Source organism: Populus alba, chromosome 16 (assembly GCF_005239225.2).
Source record: "Populus alba chromosome 16, ASM523922v2, whole genome shotgun sequence".
Classification (NCBI taxonomy): domain Eukaryota; kingdom Viridiplantae; phylum Streptophyta; class Magnoliopsida; order Malpighiales; family Salicaceae; genus Populus; species Populus alba.
In genome coordinates, this window is record NC_133299.1 from 11,359,981 (window position 1) to 11,377,596 (window position 17,616).

General features: G+C 29.5%; 1 protein-coding gene across 1 annotated transcript; it reads right to left on the minus strand.

Moving 5' to 3' along the window:
• Window positions 1-12,248: 12,248 nt before the first annotated feature.
• Window positions 12,249-15,212, minus strand: LOC118045005 (uncharacterized). The gene is made up of 3 exons (XM_035053482.2): window positions 14,220-15,212; window positions 13,427-13,972; window positions 12,249-12,505 (listed from the first exon to the last, which is right to left on the minus strand). The coding sequence occupies exons 1-3, from the start codon at window positions 15,069-15,071 to the stop codon at window positions 12,395-12,397; spliced, it is 1,509 nt and encodes a 502-aa protein (XP_034909373.1). The 5' UTR covers window positions 15,072-15,212; the 3' UTR covers window positions 12,249-12,394.
• Window positions 15,213-17,616: the final 2,404 nt, after the last annotated feature.

The following is a 17,616-nucleotide window of genomic DNA, read 5'->3' on the forward strand; positions in this document are numbered from 1 at the left end:
TTGCAATATGCCTTGAGATGAGCTATAGGGTATTGGGTTGCCTTATATTTAATAAATCCTGGCACCCTAAACTTCTTAGGAATGACTACGTTAGGTACCAAACACATATTGACAGCTTTCACCAGGTCACACAAATGGTTTCCCTCAACTGTCCTTATCCTCTCTTCTAGGGCAATGTATTTTTTCAAACCCTCTTCATTCACCATTTTGTCCTTTTGAGATTCTTTCTTGGTAGAATCAATGGTAGACGAAATTCTCGAGGGGTATGCTGGCTGGAAATACATAGCTTGTTGAAATTCAGATGACACCCTATTTGCCCCCAGATTCTGTGGATCAAAATGAGTTACATGCATATCTTCAGACTGAGCTATAAGTGTTGTTTTTCTGGATTTATCTCTCAAGGCTTGCTTAAGTAGACTAGTAAGCCTTGCAACTTCTTCCTTAAGATTGTCCACCTCTTTTTAATGTTGGGCTTCCAACTGAGCTCTTTCTTCATTTTCCATTTGTCTTTTTCTCGAATGAGTGTTATAGATGGGTTTCAATGGGGAACCTATATTTCAACCTGCTAAATGTAAATCATACAATTATGCAAAAATGTTGAAGCAATTAAAAAAATATGTATGAAATGCGGACTTGCCCTACACAGGGTGACAACCTAATAGGAAGATCCTAATTATTGAGTGCATCAAAGGGTTGGTTATTATCTAGTTTTAAAGGGTCTCTCGCATGCTTAGTGATCGTCCTTGAAAGGTCGATATGAGGCTTACAAGTAGTGTGAAGATAGAGGCCCTAAGTAATATCAGTTTGGCATATCAACCACTTCCAAGTAAACAATCAAGCGAGAGTTGGATGGTTTCACGAGTCTTACCCAGGCTAAAGCCATTGGGGTACCGTTACTCCCCCACTTATCCTAGGTTGTAAAGTGTGTGCTCTCAAAGTGATGCATGGCAACATAAACAAGGATATATGTTAATGCAATAAATGCAAGAAAGATAAATAAACAAATAAACACAACAAACAAAATAGCAATAATAAGACAAAAGACAAAGCTTAATCCTAAGATCCCCAATGGAGTCACCATTCTATAATCTAAACTGAATCTATCAAAATTTAATGTCGCATCCGACATCGCGGCGGCTCTAAAAATTAATTCTCGAATATGGAAAAAGAACAGATTTCTGGCATCTTGTTCTTTTAGAAAAAATGTCTTGTTTGAGGAGTCGCCACCTATTATTATGGTCACTAGGAACCCTAACTGATCAGCAGAGATTCTACGGTACGAGATTGGTTACGTAAAAGGAAAGATATTATCACCCATTAAACGTTCTGCCTGAGGTAAACTGCATTGCTGGTTTTGTTTTAAATTGCTAATTTTTTATTGGTTTATGCTTTGATGGTTTATTCGAATATTCCTGACTCTAGCGCCAATGAATATTCAACTACGGATAATTCCAACTCTGACGTTGGTAAATATTACATAGCTATAAAAAAAATTAGATCAATATTCTTTATTTCTTACTCTAGCACCAATGAACAAATAAATAAAAATAAATTTATTTTTATGTAAAATAAAATAAAATAAAAATACAACAAATAAAAATAATATAAATTTAAATCGGTATTTTTATTCCTGACTCTAGCGTCAGTGAATAAACCAATAAATTTACATTATTTTTATTCATGCATACACATTTTTTATTTTTTTTCTACTTTTTTTGTTTTTTTATTTTTTATTTTTCTATTTTTTTATTTTTTATTTTTTTGGGTTGGGCCCAGCTCAACCTACATAGGCTGGGCTAGACCCATCCCAGCCCGGCCACTGACCCAAGCCAGTGGCTCGGCTGGACAAAACAATAGCACGCATGACGCGTGCGGTGCTGTAAAAGGGTTAATTATAATTCAAAGCTACCATGTCTAATGAATTAAATTGCAGAATGGGAAAGGATGAACTTACCTGGTCTGGTATGCTTGATGACGAAGACGAAGCTGTGGGTGATTGGTGCAATGGTTAGGCAACGCCTCGTTCTTCCATTCTGTCCTCCTTTGCTTTCTCTCCTGATCTTGGTTCCTTGTCTCTCTGGGTTTGTTTTTCATCTTTCAGCCCCTCGGTTATGTGATTCCTCTGTCTCCCCTTTTCTCCTCGGTTTCTCTTCCTCTTTTCCCTCCTGCTTGTTTTCCCCTTGTTTTCTGGTTCGTTGTCTACAGGGACGAAAGAAATGGTAAAAACAATACTCCTCTCTGTGTAATCTTTGTTTGGTTCGTGCTCTCTCTTTTTTTGCTTGCATTTGTCTTTCTTTATGCTCTGTTTTCTTCATTTTTCCTCTGGGTTTCTACTTGAGTTTTCCCCCCCAGTTTTTCGTTCAAACCCCCTTGGATCCGTTTCTTCCTCCCCGTTTCACTGGTTTTTTGTGTCTGGGTTTAGCCTCTGTTTTTCCCCTAGGTATTTTTTTTCCGCCCCATTTTCTTCGTTGTTCCTCTGTTTTATAGAGTCCGATCGGTGGTAACGGACAGCATGTAGAGGGACGAACACATTAAAACGTCCATAACTGAGGTGCCCCATCATTGTTGCCGGAAACGGTCTCTGTTTAAAGAAGAAGAAGAAGATGAACATCGTTCCTTCAAATGACGCTGTTTTGGGATATGGGGCGGCTATTTCGTTTTGACTCGTGAAGTTTTGCAACTTTTGTAATTAAGCCCCTGGTTTAAACTGTAATTAGACCCCTGCATTTCGGCGCCATTTTCAAGCTGGTCCTTGGATTTTACTTTGTTGCAACCTTGCCCCCAAGTAACCCTAAACTTTACAATTTCTTCAATTAAGTCCCTGATTTAATTAATTTAATTAAATCCAAGTCCAATTAAGTCTCAAAACTTATCTATTCTCCAATTAAACCCTTAATTGGATTAATTAAATTAATTCCAAGCTTAATTAAGTCTCAAAACTTATCAATTCTCCAATTAAACCCTTAATTGGATTAATTAATTCCAAGCTCAATTAAGTCTCAAAACTTATTAATTATCCAATTAAACCCTTAATTGGATTAATTAATTCCAAGCTCAATTAAGTCTCAAAACTTATCAATTCTCTAATTAAACCCTTAATTGGATTAATTAAATTAATTCCAAGCTTAATTAGATTAATTTTAAAGTTTAATTAAACCCCAAAACTTCTAATCATGTTGCCCTTAACCCAAATTTTTAATTTATTCTTCATTTATTTCATTTTACTTGTTTTTTCCATCATTGTTATTCTGTTTCATCATTTTTTTTAATCCTTTTCAGTAAATAAAATAATAATAATAATAATTAAAATAAAATGGTCAAAAATTGAGTTATGACACATTATGTCATGTTTTTTTTAATGGCATGTATTCTTTGACATTGTTGTAGCCCATGTATTTACACAATTATTTTTGCTCAATATCATAATCTTTTTTTTCTCTTTCTAAAATCACAATAAGGATAGAAAAAAACATAAAATGATTTTCCTCGATATCATACTTTTTTTATTTCTTGAAATTTTTACTAGAAAATTCTATAAGTCTTGTTTTATATAAGTTTAAAATATCATAGTCATAGGATATCATTAAAGCTTTGTGATAAAACCTAAAATCTACTATGCAGAAATTGCATTATTTTTCTAATTAGTTTAGGATTATTTTTATTTTATTTTATTTAGAACTCTTTTGTTATTTTCTTAAAGCTTGTTTGGAATATTTTACCTAGTATAAATAGCGCTATTTAATTTTTTTTTAGACTTGGTTTATTTATAAATAATATTATTGTGTATATTTTTTATTAAACTTTTTAAGACTTATCAAAGATTAATTGTTTTTTGTAGCATTCATCCTTATATTTTTTATTCTTGATTCTTTATAATCAAAGGATTGAGGTTTCTCATCCAGTAACTTTGGTTTTTTAGTTTAAGTAATCATTGAGTCTGAGTTTTTTATGAATCTAATTTTAGTTTTCTAGAGTTGTTTTTTTATATTGATTTATATTCTTACTCCAGGTTTTTATTAGTTGATTTTAGCTAACATTAAATAATCACTACTCTTAATCAAATCAAATGACATATAAATGAATTATTTTTATTATAAACAAATGCATTTCATGATTTTGAAACCGAAGATACTTTGATGAAAAAGTTTTAGTAAGGTTTATTTTATTTTATGGGAGCCACTTTTTTCAAACATGTATCTTTAATTTTCTAAGAGGATCTAGGTTATCTCTTTCTTGTATGAACTTGGTCAAACAAGACGTGCAAATTCTCGTAAGGAACCGATGAATTTGATATGAAACGCAGCAAGTGAGGTAGCTTTTTCAAACCAATATTTATTTTTCAATTCTTCACATGAAATTAATATCATTGTCAAAGTTTATTACCTAGATGTGATCGATGGAGCTGCTTATCTTTAAGCACATCGTCTCCTCTTTTGAATTATTAGCCAATTCCGTAAGGTTTGAATCTCCATCATAAGGTGGATGAGCTATCATCATCATCACATAGAGCAATAATTCGGATGCCAGATGAAGAAGAAGGTATGCAAGTTTATTTTAGCCTAAACAATTATGTCATAAAGCTAATTATTTGAAGTTACGAATTATGGGAAAAGTGATGAATTATGGCTTCAAAGTCTTGAGACTTTGATGGGCTTGCGCATACTAAAACTAAGAATCTTGAACCAAGTTATTTGATTTTAGTGCCTTGTTAGATCCAAGTTATTTAAGTCAAGTATCCAAATAATTTAGGTTTGGCAACCATATTAAATCCAAGAGCCTAATTAATAGTAATAAAAATAATACTATTAAAAATAAAAATAAAAATAAAAATATTTATAGTGATTTTTTTACTAATAATAATTTTTAATCTTACCATTCAAATCAAATTTATGATTTTTTCTAAATAATAACTTTTTTTTCAAATTCATTAATAATATTAATAATAAATAAATAAAAGTATTTGTAATATTAATAATAATATTAAACATACCTGACTCAAGTTCTTCTAATTTTTAATTTTATCATTCAAATCAAATTTATTGTTTTTCTTCAATAGTAATAATATTTTTTAAAAAATTTAATAATAATAATAATAATATTTTTTTTTATTTTTCCCTTCAAATCAAATCTATGGTTGTTTTTCAATAGCAATAATATTGTTTTTCAATTTTATTAATAATAATAATAATAATAATAATAATAAACATGTCTGACCCAAGATCTAATTGTTTTTAATTTTATCCTTAAAATCAAATTTATGATTTTTCTTCAATCCCAATAATATTTTCTTTTCAAATTTAATGATGATGATGATGATGATGATAATAATAATTATTATTATTATTATTATTATTACTATTTTAATATTAATAAGAATATTACTAATAAAATTAATATTAATAATAATATTAAACATGTTTGACACAAGTTCTTATAGTTTTTAATTTTACCTTTCAAATCAAATTTATAGTTTTTCTTCGATAGAAATAATATTTTTTTTCAAATTTATTATTAATAATAATAAATGTTAACACTTGGATATGACATCACATTCCAGAACCAAGTAGCTTGGGCTGCTTGGCCTAGTAATTTCGACCTAGTATATATCCTAAATTTCTCAATTGGATTATTTTTGTTAATTTCTTTTAATAATCTAGGTCTAATATGCACATTGTATGCACTAAAATAACACCAATTTGAAGAAAACTCAATGAAAAATTTAATGAATAATAAAAACATATTATGAAAATTTTAAAGACTATTAACATGATAGAACAAGAAAACTTGATCGGATTATTGATGATGTTAACAAAATACCTATTTGTGAATAAAAAAAAACATTTAGAATCAAATTAATAAAATTTATAGATTTGAGACTTAATTGAGAATCAATAAATAGATTTATGATTAAATTAAAGTTTCTTTAAAATTGTTAATCACTGTTCCAATTAGGATATATAATGTTGGGTATAAGTGTGAAAGCTATTTCTAATTGGTTTTTAGTTTTAGTTCATAGAATTGCAATATAAAATATTGTAAGATAAAAATTAAAAATTATACTTCAAGTAGTGCCAAACTAAGGTAAAAAAAACAAGTTTATGGACTAAAATTTTGTATTTGCTATAAATGCCAAATTAAATATAAAGCTAAAAGTGTGATATTTTTATTGTTCTCATCTTTACTTTTTACTCTCTTATAAATAATTATAAATTGAAATAGTTGATTTTTTAAAATAATTTTTATTTTAATCCTTATATTTATTATTTTACACAATTGAACTTTTTTTTAGCATAAATTAGAACTTAATTGCATTTTTTATTTTTGGGAGTGAGGGTTGAATTAAAAAATAGAGAATTGAAATGAAAAACATGGTAAAATAGATGACTTCTCTATTATTTATTTAAAAAGTTTTTTTTTTATTTCCCATCTTTCTTTTTAAGATATTAGATTAATTAGTTCCTCTAATTTTAAGTCAAAATGGAAATTGTCTTTTTGATAAAAAAGAAAAAGAAAAAAAAAAAAAAAAAAAAAGAAGAAGCAAACCCCGTTTTTAAGGCCACACTAAAGTAGACTGGTGGGGAAGGGGCTTTAAAACCAGCTCTAGAAAAATAGCGAAATGAGGAGGTGGGTCACGTAGTATTGATAGCTAGAGAAGCTAGCTTTGAAACATAGGGAGGGAATTTCAACTGACAAACGCTGTATTTTAAGGGTTCTCTTTTAGAGCTTTAAACATGCATTGAAAAAGCAGTTCAAGTGTAATTTGTGGCTGAAATTTGGCAAGTAATAAACGATGCGTCGTTTTTTGTTTTTGTTTTTCTAGATTATCATGGGCGAACGACACATTCACTTCAAAAAAAAATTGAAGATTAATGCGTGTGGACCTCGACTTATAGGCCCACATACAAACCCTTTCTATGTAAGATAGGCGTATGGACTACATTCATTTAAAAAAAAAAAAAAACTTTTTAGAAATTCATTCCCCTTTCTATGTAGGATGCGAATTTAGAATATTATCTTATTTTTAATCAATTCACCCGAATTAATTGGTATGAGTTTTTTTTTTTTTCCCATAATGGGTTTCATACTTGTTCTTCTTTAATTATTATGGATTTTTTTTTAATTGCAATGCTAATAATTAAAAAAATATTTTTTTTTGGATTCATCCATTAATATTTAATTGATTGAGAAATAGATTTCATGAATGATTTTTTTATTGTTCTATTTAGGGTTATTATGGTCTCAAACAAATATCTATGTTATAATTGATGCTTATTTTTTTTAGCATCTAATTCCTATCATTTAAGTAAATAAAAATTATTTTAAAAAATTATTAAACCTAGTTAAGTTCATAAACCGAGTAACGTGTGACCGGGTTCATCAAATATATCATCGTCTCAATACTTTTTTAAAAAAAATCTTAGTTTTTTTATAAGTTGATTTATGTTTTTTCTAGTCATCCAGATTTTCTTTGAACCTATTACGTAAACCAATTCATATCGGGTTAACTTTTACATGCATGGTTTAGTTGAAAATTCACGCCATGCAAGGAGCCGGGTCAAGAAATTTCAAGATTTATTTGCTTGCCTGAATTTAAAAGGATTGCCAAAAAAATCGGCACACTTTTAATATTCTTTTTTAAATTTAGCCTAGTCCATGGTAAAACATGTGCCAATAGACTACTGGATAGCAAAAGCATGAGAAAAAAGAGAAGAATGAAACTAGGAACTGAATAATTTACATGGCGATGAGCTAATAATTAACAGAACTCTAAAATGCGTGGGTTTTTTACTGTACATGAATTCATTGTGGACTAAGAGACAATTCACCATGGACTTACTGTACATAAATAATTTACATGGAGAGGAACTAATAATTAATACAACTTTAAAACACGTGGGTTTTTTTACTGTTCATGAATGCATTGTGGACTTAATGTACATGCATGTACGTGGACTTACAAGTTGCTTTGCTATGTATAAAAACTTGCATAGTTGCTTTGCTATGTCTTAACACGTATAGTGATTTTCTATTGTACATGCATTATGGACCAAGATACAATTATTTATGGATGACACTATAGCACATTAGGAGACGTTCCTTACATGTGGTTTTAGTCAAGAATTACAGTTGGGGTGGCTCATTTGACTCTTGCCATTAAGATGAGAGTTATGCAATGACAAAGACAACAATTTATTAGATCAGGTTGTCAACATTTGGCGATTGGACCGTCAAGCCAGGGTGTTGGGGCTAGCCACCTAGCGCTATGGCTGGCTGAGGCCTCAACATGCAGGCATTTGACATGAGGTGTGACTAGCCTTAGGTGCTATAGGCGGGCCTGCACGCTTGGCCGCAACCCTAGGGCACTTGACACTTGATTATTTATTATTATAATATCTATAACACAAATAATTATATTAATATATCTAAGAATATTTATAACACAAATTATAATATTTTTATATTAATACTTAGAATTATAATTAAAATAATATATTTATAACACAAATAATAATTTTTTTGATATGAATACTTTGAACTACAAGAAAAATAATAATATTTATGATGAAAATAATTATATTTTTTATATAAATACTTTGAATTATATTTTTAAATATAAAAACAACTGATGGTTTTTCTTCAATAGTAATAATAGTATTTTTAAAATTTATTACTACTACTACTACTACTACTAATAATAATAATAAATTTTCCAAATTTATTAATTATTTTATGAATAATATAAATTATAATAAAAATAATAATATGTATAATACAAATAATAATATTTTTAATTATAATAATAGTAATAATATTTATAAGACAAATAATAATATTTTTAATTATAATAATAGTAATAATATTTATAAGACAAATGATAATATTTTTAATATTAGTATTTTTGTATTCTAATTAATGTTATTGAAATTAAAAATATTCTTAGTTGTATTATAAATATTAATATTAATTTTAACATTAAAAATATTATTATTTTTATTAAAAATATTTTTATTATAATTAGTATTAGTATTATTCATATAATAATTAATAAATTAAAAATATTATTATTTGTATTATAATTAATGTTATTGAAATTCAAGATATGCTTATTTGTTATTATAAACATTGTTATGTTTATTATAATTAATAATTTGATAAATACTGTGATAAATACTATTATTAATATTGTATCAACTTTGATCAAGCAAGTTTCATATTATTATTAATATGATAAATATTATTATTTTCATTCTAATTCTTATTATTTTTATTTTAATTAAATGTATTACTATTAAGAATAGAAGAAAATTGAAAAAAAAAATATAATAATAATAATTGTTGTTGTTGTTGTTGTTAAAAAAAATATTTTTTAAAAAAAACATCTTATTGCCAAAGTGCCTGACTTGATGCACATCCCCTAGAAATAAGTGATATTTTGATCATTCTTATCTTCACTTTGTACTTTCTTATAAATAACTGTAAATTGAAGTAGTTAATTTTTTAAAAACAATTTTTATTTTGATTCTCAAACTTACTTTTTTATATAATTGAGCTTTTTTTTAAAGTAAATTAGAACTTAGTTGCATCTCTTTTTTTGAGAGTGAGAGTTGAATTGAAAAATAAAAGAACTAAAATTAAAAACACGGTAAAATAAATTATTTCTCTACTATTTATTTAAATTTTTTTTTATTCCCCATCTTTTCTTTTAAGTTATTAGATTAATTGGTCTCTCAAATTTTAAGTCAAAAATAGATGGAAATTGTCTTTTTAATAAATAATAATAAAAAAAACCCCCGTTTTTAAGGCCACACTAAAACTAGTAGACTGGTGGGGAAGGGGCTTAAAACCAGCTCTAGAAAAAAATAGCGAAATGAGGAGGTGGGTCACGTCGTATTGATAGCTAGAGAAGCTAGCTTTGAAATATGGAGGGAATTTCAACTGACAAACGCTCTATTTTAAGGTTTCTCTTTCAGAGCTTATATTATTTTTATTTCAATTAAATGTATTAATACTAAGAATACAAGAAAATTGGAAAAACAAACAAATATAATAACTATTATTATTACGGTTAAAAAAACATGTTTTTTTAAAACATCTTATTGTAAGCTCCAAGCGCCTGGCTGGATGCATACCTTTTGAAACCGTAGACACCTAGCGCTTGGGTTGCGAGGCTTGGGTTGGTCACGCGCACTTGCCTTAGCACCATGTTGCCTGCCCACACCTAGGCACCTACCACCTAGCGCTAGGGTAGGCTGAGACCCTAGCATGCAGACACTTGATATGAGATCTATCATGCCTTGGGCACTAGGGGCATACCCGCATGCCTTGATGCTGACCCGACCGTCAAGGTCTATTCTAACCGCTCTTGGGTTTAAAGACCCATAAAATCAGTTAGATAAAATCTAAATATTTTTTAAAAATTATATTTTAAAAAAATATAAAAACATGAATGAAAATATTATTTTGAAGCAAAGATAAAAATTAACATTTAAAAATTTCTTGGCCCTGGTAGCGCGCAGCCAAATACAATGCTAACATTTAAAAAAAATTACAAAAATATATATAAAAAATAATTTGAAGTAAAGAAAAAAACTTCAAAATTGTCAATTTTTTTTTCAAAGAATTTTTGAAACGCAAAATCAAACATGATCTAATTAATTTGAAGTAAAGAAAAAAAAATTAAAAAAAAAAATTCAATTTCACGAGTATTGCCTCTCAACCAGACACAATCTTAATATAAAAATAATTTTAAAAATAATACAAAAACATGGAGAAAATATTATTTTGAAGTAAAGAAAAACTTTAACAATTTCTTGGATTTGGCGTCGCAGCCAAACACAATCTCAACATATTTTTTTTAAAAATAATACAAAAACATAACAAAAATATTTATTTCAAGCAAAGAAAAAAAACTTTAAAAACTAGGATTTTTTTTTAAGGAATTTTTGAAATGCAAAATCAAACATGATTTAATTAGGAATTTCAACCCAAACTAAGACGGGAAAATTTTTTATCATCACCCAATTTTTATACAGTATAAAAAAATTTATCATCACCCAATTTCAACCCAAACATGTTTTTATATATTTTAAAAATAAATATATTAAGATTGTGTCTGACTCAAAAAAGAGACACAAGAAATCTAAAATTATTTTTTCCCCTTTACTTCAAATTAATATTCTTTTGATTATTTTGCATTATTTCTTTTAATATTTTTACGCATTCAAATTTCAATTCTTCTTTAAACACAACATGAAATCATTTATTTTATGTTTGATTACAACAGTAGTGTTTTATAAGAGATAAGAATTTCTCTTATTGATATTTTTTTTTGTATTATAAAAAGTATATAATTAATGCGACTTTTTTTATATTATATAAAAGTTGGGTGATAATAATTTTTTTTTTTCATTTCAGGCTGGGTTGAATTTCCTTATTAAAGGTGTTTAAGAAATGCTTTGAAAAAAATTGAATTTTTTTTTATTGTTTTGTTTACTTCAAATTAATATTTTTTATGTTTAATATTTTTTAATTTTGGATCCTGCCGGGTGCAGGATCTGTACTGAATTGGATCCTGCATAAGCCAGGACCCAAATGCTTTAAATCAAACAAAATTTGAGCAAGTAGGGCCCAAGAAAGTTGGGCTATACTCCCACCAAGATCCAATAGCATTGAGTCCTGTTATCAGCCCAAACTACCAGCAGGGCCAACTACTGCCGGGTTCTATGATGGGCTATGCTGCCAACCCTAATTGCCAGCAGGACCCATTGCTGTTGGGTATTGCTATCAGTAGACGCGACAGTTGTAGAGTTTTAAAAATTTGCTCATATCAAACCATCAAGTTTAAAAAAGATTATTATTATTTTAATTACAGTTCAAATTACTAATATAACAATTGTTCATTTTAAACAAATTATTACCAATATTTAAAAAAGCTATTATTACCATCAAAGATAAACCATACATTTTTCCCACATTAAACAATGATATTATAAATATTATTAAATTTTTTTTCAACAAATATTATTGCTATAACAACTTAGACCAAACAAGTTCAATATTATTATTATTATTATTATTATTATTATTATTATTATTATTATTATTATTATTATTATTATTATCATAAATGTTAATAATTAATTAATGTTATTAAATTTAAAATAAATTTGATTACTATCAAACAAAAGACAAAAGAATAGATTTCATTTCAAGGATAAAATGAATTATTAATTGATTATTATTATTATTTTTAAATATTGTTATTTTTATTATAATTAATATTGTTAACATTAAAGATATTATTATTTATATTACAAAACACTACATTGTAAAACTATTCTGTGTTTCTCTCCTATATGACCAGTGATCCAAAACACTACAGTGTTGTTGGGTTTTATGGAGGAGTGACGCTCTCCATCTCATTGCACCCTCTGATGTTGACCTGCACCATGCTGCTCATCCTGTTTTCTCCATTGATTACCTCACAGCACTGTCTACGTGGTGCCTGATTGTTCAATTATATATGGAAACGTGTTACACACTCATGAGATAAAATATCAAACAACCAATGTTTTCCATTCAACAAATCAAATATTCAGTGACATCTTTTCATGTTTATAGCACCAATTGCGCATAAATTGTAGTGGCACACAACACCAAATAGAAAAGGAAAAAAAAAAAAACATTTCTCAGTGTCGATCGCGGATCACGTTTTAAAAGTTATTTATTTTAATTTTTATAGTTAAAGTTGTGATTCGATTCAGCTTAATTATATATAAAACTCAATTAAAAAAATTAATTTTTCTTACCTTTTTAAATTTTTTTAGTGAATCTTATACCAAAAACTCAACCTCTCCTCTAAAACAAATCCACACTTAACAAAATTGAGAACTATTTGAATAAATAGTGAGCCACCCAATTCATAGGCAACAAAGTATGCTAATTACGTCATAATTTTGACCTAACAGACCCACCGAATCTCCTTACAGAGTAATTGGACCTTTCTTTCTTGATTTCGGGAATTAACTACCAAGCATTTTGCCTTTTCAATGCCACTTGGCAACTAATACGGGCATTGAAAGGACGACGGTCTAGCAAAGTAACGGTACCACTTTGCCTACCTTGAATTAAGGGTAAAGCAGTAGATAACTAGATAGGTTTTGAATTAGTTTTTCAATGGATATAAATTTGAGTTTCTTTCGACCACTGAAGAATTATATAATTATTCATTTTAAAACCTGTAAAATTAAAAATTAATTTAACGCCCATATTAATTTTAAAAAAATTTAAAGGTAGAGCAGACAATTCTGTCCTAACAGATCCACCAAATTGAAAGCACATTGATTTTCATTTTCAATTAATGTTCTTGAACTTTTTCAAAGAACGCTGAAAGCGAGGCTAACAGATTAAGAGAAGAGGAGCTCACCATATTCCAAATGTCAGGTTTCAATGAAGTGGATGTTATGACATTGACTGACCGGACGGCATAAACGGGAGCATAATCAGGCCGATCGCAAACTTTATCTAACTCATCCTCGGACCTTTTATACGTTGTCAAGGTGCCATCCTCGACTGTTTCAACACGATCCAAGAAATAAACAACCGGTCTTAGACACGGGTCAACATTCATGGGTCGGGTGTTAAATGTGAACGGTCCTTCGCTCCGTCTCCTCCATGTTTGAAACGTTCTAAACACTGTTTGTAGCTGCATTGCCGTCAGTAGAGCAGGATACAACTGTATGGTGTAACCCCAAGATGCTGAAACAGACCAATTACGCGTCAAATCGTAGCAGAAACTATATTGTAAAGTCCGACCCGGATCCGTTTTATAAGCAGTAATTAACTTGTCGACAGAGTCAAAGCGGCTCAGCCCTGGAAATATTGACTGGACGTAGTCTAGATGGTGCAAGGACACCAATGGCGCCAATGGGTGCGCTGCTAGCAAACCATATGGATCTCCTCTTACATCAACCTGTAATTAATCATCATCCTTTTTAATTAATCAACTAAATCGTAATGGAAATCTTACACTACAGCATAGCATACTGTACTTTCCATAATTTTCCTATGTGATCAATGTTGATTGTTTTTTTCTTTCTTTCTTTTTTAATTAGCCTTACACATGTTAGTTAAAAAAGAAGAAGAAGAAAGTAGATGAAACAAAAGTAAAAATTATCACGGGATTAATCATATCACTTTGGAAAAAGCAAGAAAATAACCTGATGGAATCCAAGCTCTTTAGTAAGAGGAACCCCAATCTCACTTATGCAACCCTGAACTTTCTGATCGGAACCGTAAAACGATGCATATCGATCAAGGCAGCCATCCAAAACCCTAACGAGCTCTTTCGCTAGAGGATAACTAATAGCAAAGCCGCCGCCACCGTAGGCCATGGTATATGAATGTATCTCATCTTGCTCAACACTCTCTGAGTTGCCGCCAATGTAATACATCTGATTATGATCGTACTTTGCTAATACCACCACCAAATTCTCTATGAAAAATACGGTATCATCATCTCCCATGACCAGCCATCTCACATTTTCCAGTCCTAACTCAAAGCTCTCCTTGACTATCCTCGCAATTCGAAGCGCTGACCGAGAGCCATACGAGGAGGTGTACTTGAACCGCGACGTATCGGCAGAGACTTTGTACGGTGGTGAGGTTAACGGCCACGTGTCGTTCCCCGGAGGCTTCTGGTCGAGCCAAACATAGCCACGGGTGATGTTTGGCATCCACCATACCTCAGTGTAGTGTCTGCGCTTATTCCACGTCTTTGCAGAGCCACCAATGCCGAATAAAATGTGGGAAATATTTGTCTTCTCATAGCTATAACCAGAAACCTCACCGTTTGTTATCTTCCGGTGATCGGACATTAATATCTTATTGCATTCTGGGCAAGGTAGCCGTTGAGATGGATTAAGGAAGGAGTAGAAGACGAGGGAGATTGAAACGACGGTACAAATAGCTATAGTTGCTTTTAGGAATAAAGAGAAGACATCACTGACTTTTAGTGTTGGCAAAACCAGGAATTTCCAGTCTTTGAAAGGGTCTTGAATTGGAGATGGCATCTTTCTCCCTAAAAGATAAGAGTTTCAGGGCCGGATAGCGGGTTTTTTTCTTTTTCTTCTTTTTTTTTTTTATAAAGAAGGAAATCAGGAAGAATTCTTAGCGAAGTAGATGACCACTTTAGTTTTTTTCGCTTGAAGGTTTCCTTTTTAAAGGGGATATTTTGAAGCAAAAATCTATGAATTGGTATGGTCAAGGTAATAATAAATGATAGGTAAATGATGCGTCTGGAACGCAGTTGGAAAGCGACAGTGATAATGATTTAAAATATTTTTTATTTAAAAATATATTAAAATAAAATTTTTTATTTTTAAAAAATTATTTTTAATATTGACCTATTAAAATAATAAAAAATTATATATTTTTTAAAATTTTAAAAAATATAATTTGTATTATATTTCGGAACCCACAAGAATCGCTGAAAGCTCTCTTTATTTAGGCACCACTATATTTGGGAGGGTTAATTCGCTAATTCAAATTATAATAAATGATAGGTATTCGTCCATTCGAATCTTCGAGGGTAGGCCATAGACAGGGAGGGTCCATCACTATGTACTTTTTTTTTTTTAGAAGAAAAAAGAAACGAGTTATTAAAAAAATAAAAATAGCACAATGACTAGAAAATATCCAGATTAGCAAAATTAAAAATTTATTTCTTAAAATAGCACATGTAATTTTGGAAAATAAATTCATGTGTGCTAGTTTGGATATATTTTTTAATTAATAAGCTAATTTTGAAAAAAAAAATCAAAACGTAAATCACTTTCTAATTTTACGTTTTAGTGTTAGTGCATTTTAATCTTAAAATAAAATACTAGTGTGATAATTACGTAAACAAATTAAAAGAACTTGATTACATTATGAAGCTTCATTTTTCATATTAATTAAGGTACTGATTCTTTTGAATTTTGTTTTCCAATTCAATATCTTTATAGCCTAATTGGATAAAATTATTCTCATAACTATAATAGACCTATATATTAAAAGATAAAGGATTGAAATGTAAGGCATAAAAGAATTATATGCTTCATATCAAATTTTAGCAATTTATACTTTGATCCTAAAGTTTATTTTTTTCAATTTTCAATGCTTTGAGGGAGGCTTGCTGAAAATTAATTGTAAAGAGAAAAAGTAATTGATTTCCACGATTCCAACAATAAAAATGATTAAGTTTGATATCAAAATGTTCCATTAACAAGAAGAGTTTGGTGGTGGATTTTAGTCTTTTTCTTGCAAAAAAGAGTAGATCAAGGCTTGGTATGATTTGTGATCTCAATTTAGTTTTTTTTTTTTAAACTGATTTTTTGCTACTTTAAGGGCTTAAGTGGGTTTGTTGAGGTTTCTTAGATGTTTCCAAGTCAGAAATTGGTAGAAAATCGGGTTGCTTAGTAAAAACAAAAAGACCTTGTTTTTTGGCCTAGTTTCTTACCATTTTGAATACCAAAATCTAGGCAAAAGTATGATATATTATCTGCCACAACAAACAATGTGTTGTCATATAATTTGTTTTCAAAAAAATAAGAGGTGAATGAATTATAGTAAGACCATGCACGTGGGCCTAGCTTCTAGGCATATGGGATGGTTAGTTATGGGGGAAAGGGAAGGATGCTTTTCAATAATGAGGAAAGGAGATGGTTTTTTGCCTTTGTTTTTTATTTCCTCTTTCTTCAAATATCAGTATGGAAAGAGGATAGAGATGGGTTATCAAACTTGGTTGATGGCTTGATTAGTGGTGGCTATTAGAGGCAAGATCAATGGTGAGTTTGAGGAGATGGGATTTTGGGTTGTCTTTTTGGGTCTTTTTCATGGCTAATAGCTAGTCTTTTGAATAATGGGTCTAGGTTTTTTTTTTTTTATTATTATTGTATGAGTGTCTTTTAGGAGAATGTTTTTGTGTGTGTGATTTTTTTCTCTCACTAATTCTCTCCCCTAAAATCTTGATGCAACCATATTATTTGATAATTTTATCTACATTTGCCTAGTATTTTGCATATATTTTATATATATAAATGACTTGATATTCTTTGTTTTATGTTTTGAAGGCAGATTTGACATCCAATCGATGTTTTATATGGAGCTTGAGCTTTAGAGGTTAATATAAAGTAATTTCAATGGCATTAGAAAGCTAGTATCCATACTTTTCTATAAATATATGACAAGAAAAATAAAAAGAGAAAGACCATGGAAATTGCAGCTTTTAGAAACAAATCTTGCATTCTACCAATGTTGACACTCGACCATTCTGATTTGAATATCTTGAGTTAGAGAGATCCATTTATTTCAAACTTAATTTTGTTGGATTCTTGAATCAAAGACTTATCATCCTATCAAACTTCATCAGAAAAAGAGCTCACATGAGAGAGATATGAGTTTTATAAGACAACTCATAAATTTCGCCAATAAACAAGTTTTGTGAAGAAACAAGTTCAATTTACTTCCCAAGCATCCAAACCGACATCCAAGTTTGTATTTGGGCAATTTAACTCTTCTAAGTTCAAAGTCAAATCTTGAATATTTTATACAAGACTATTTTGTTTTTAGAAAAAT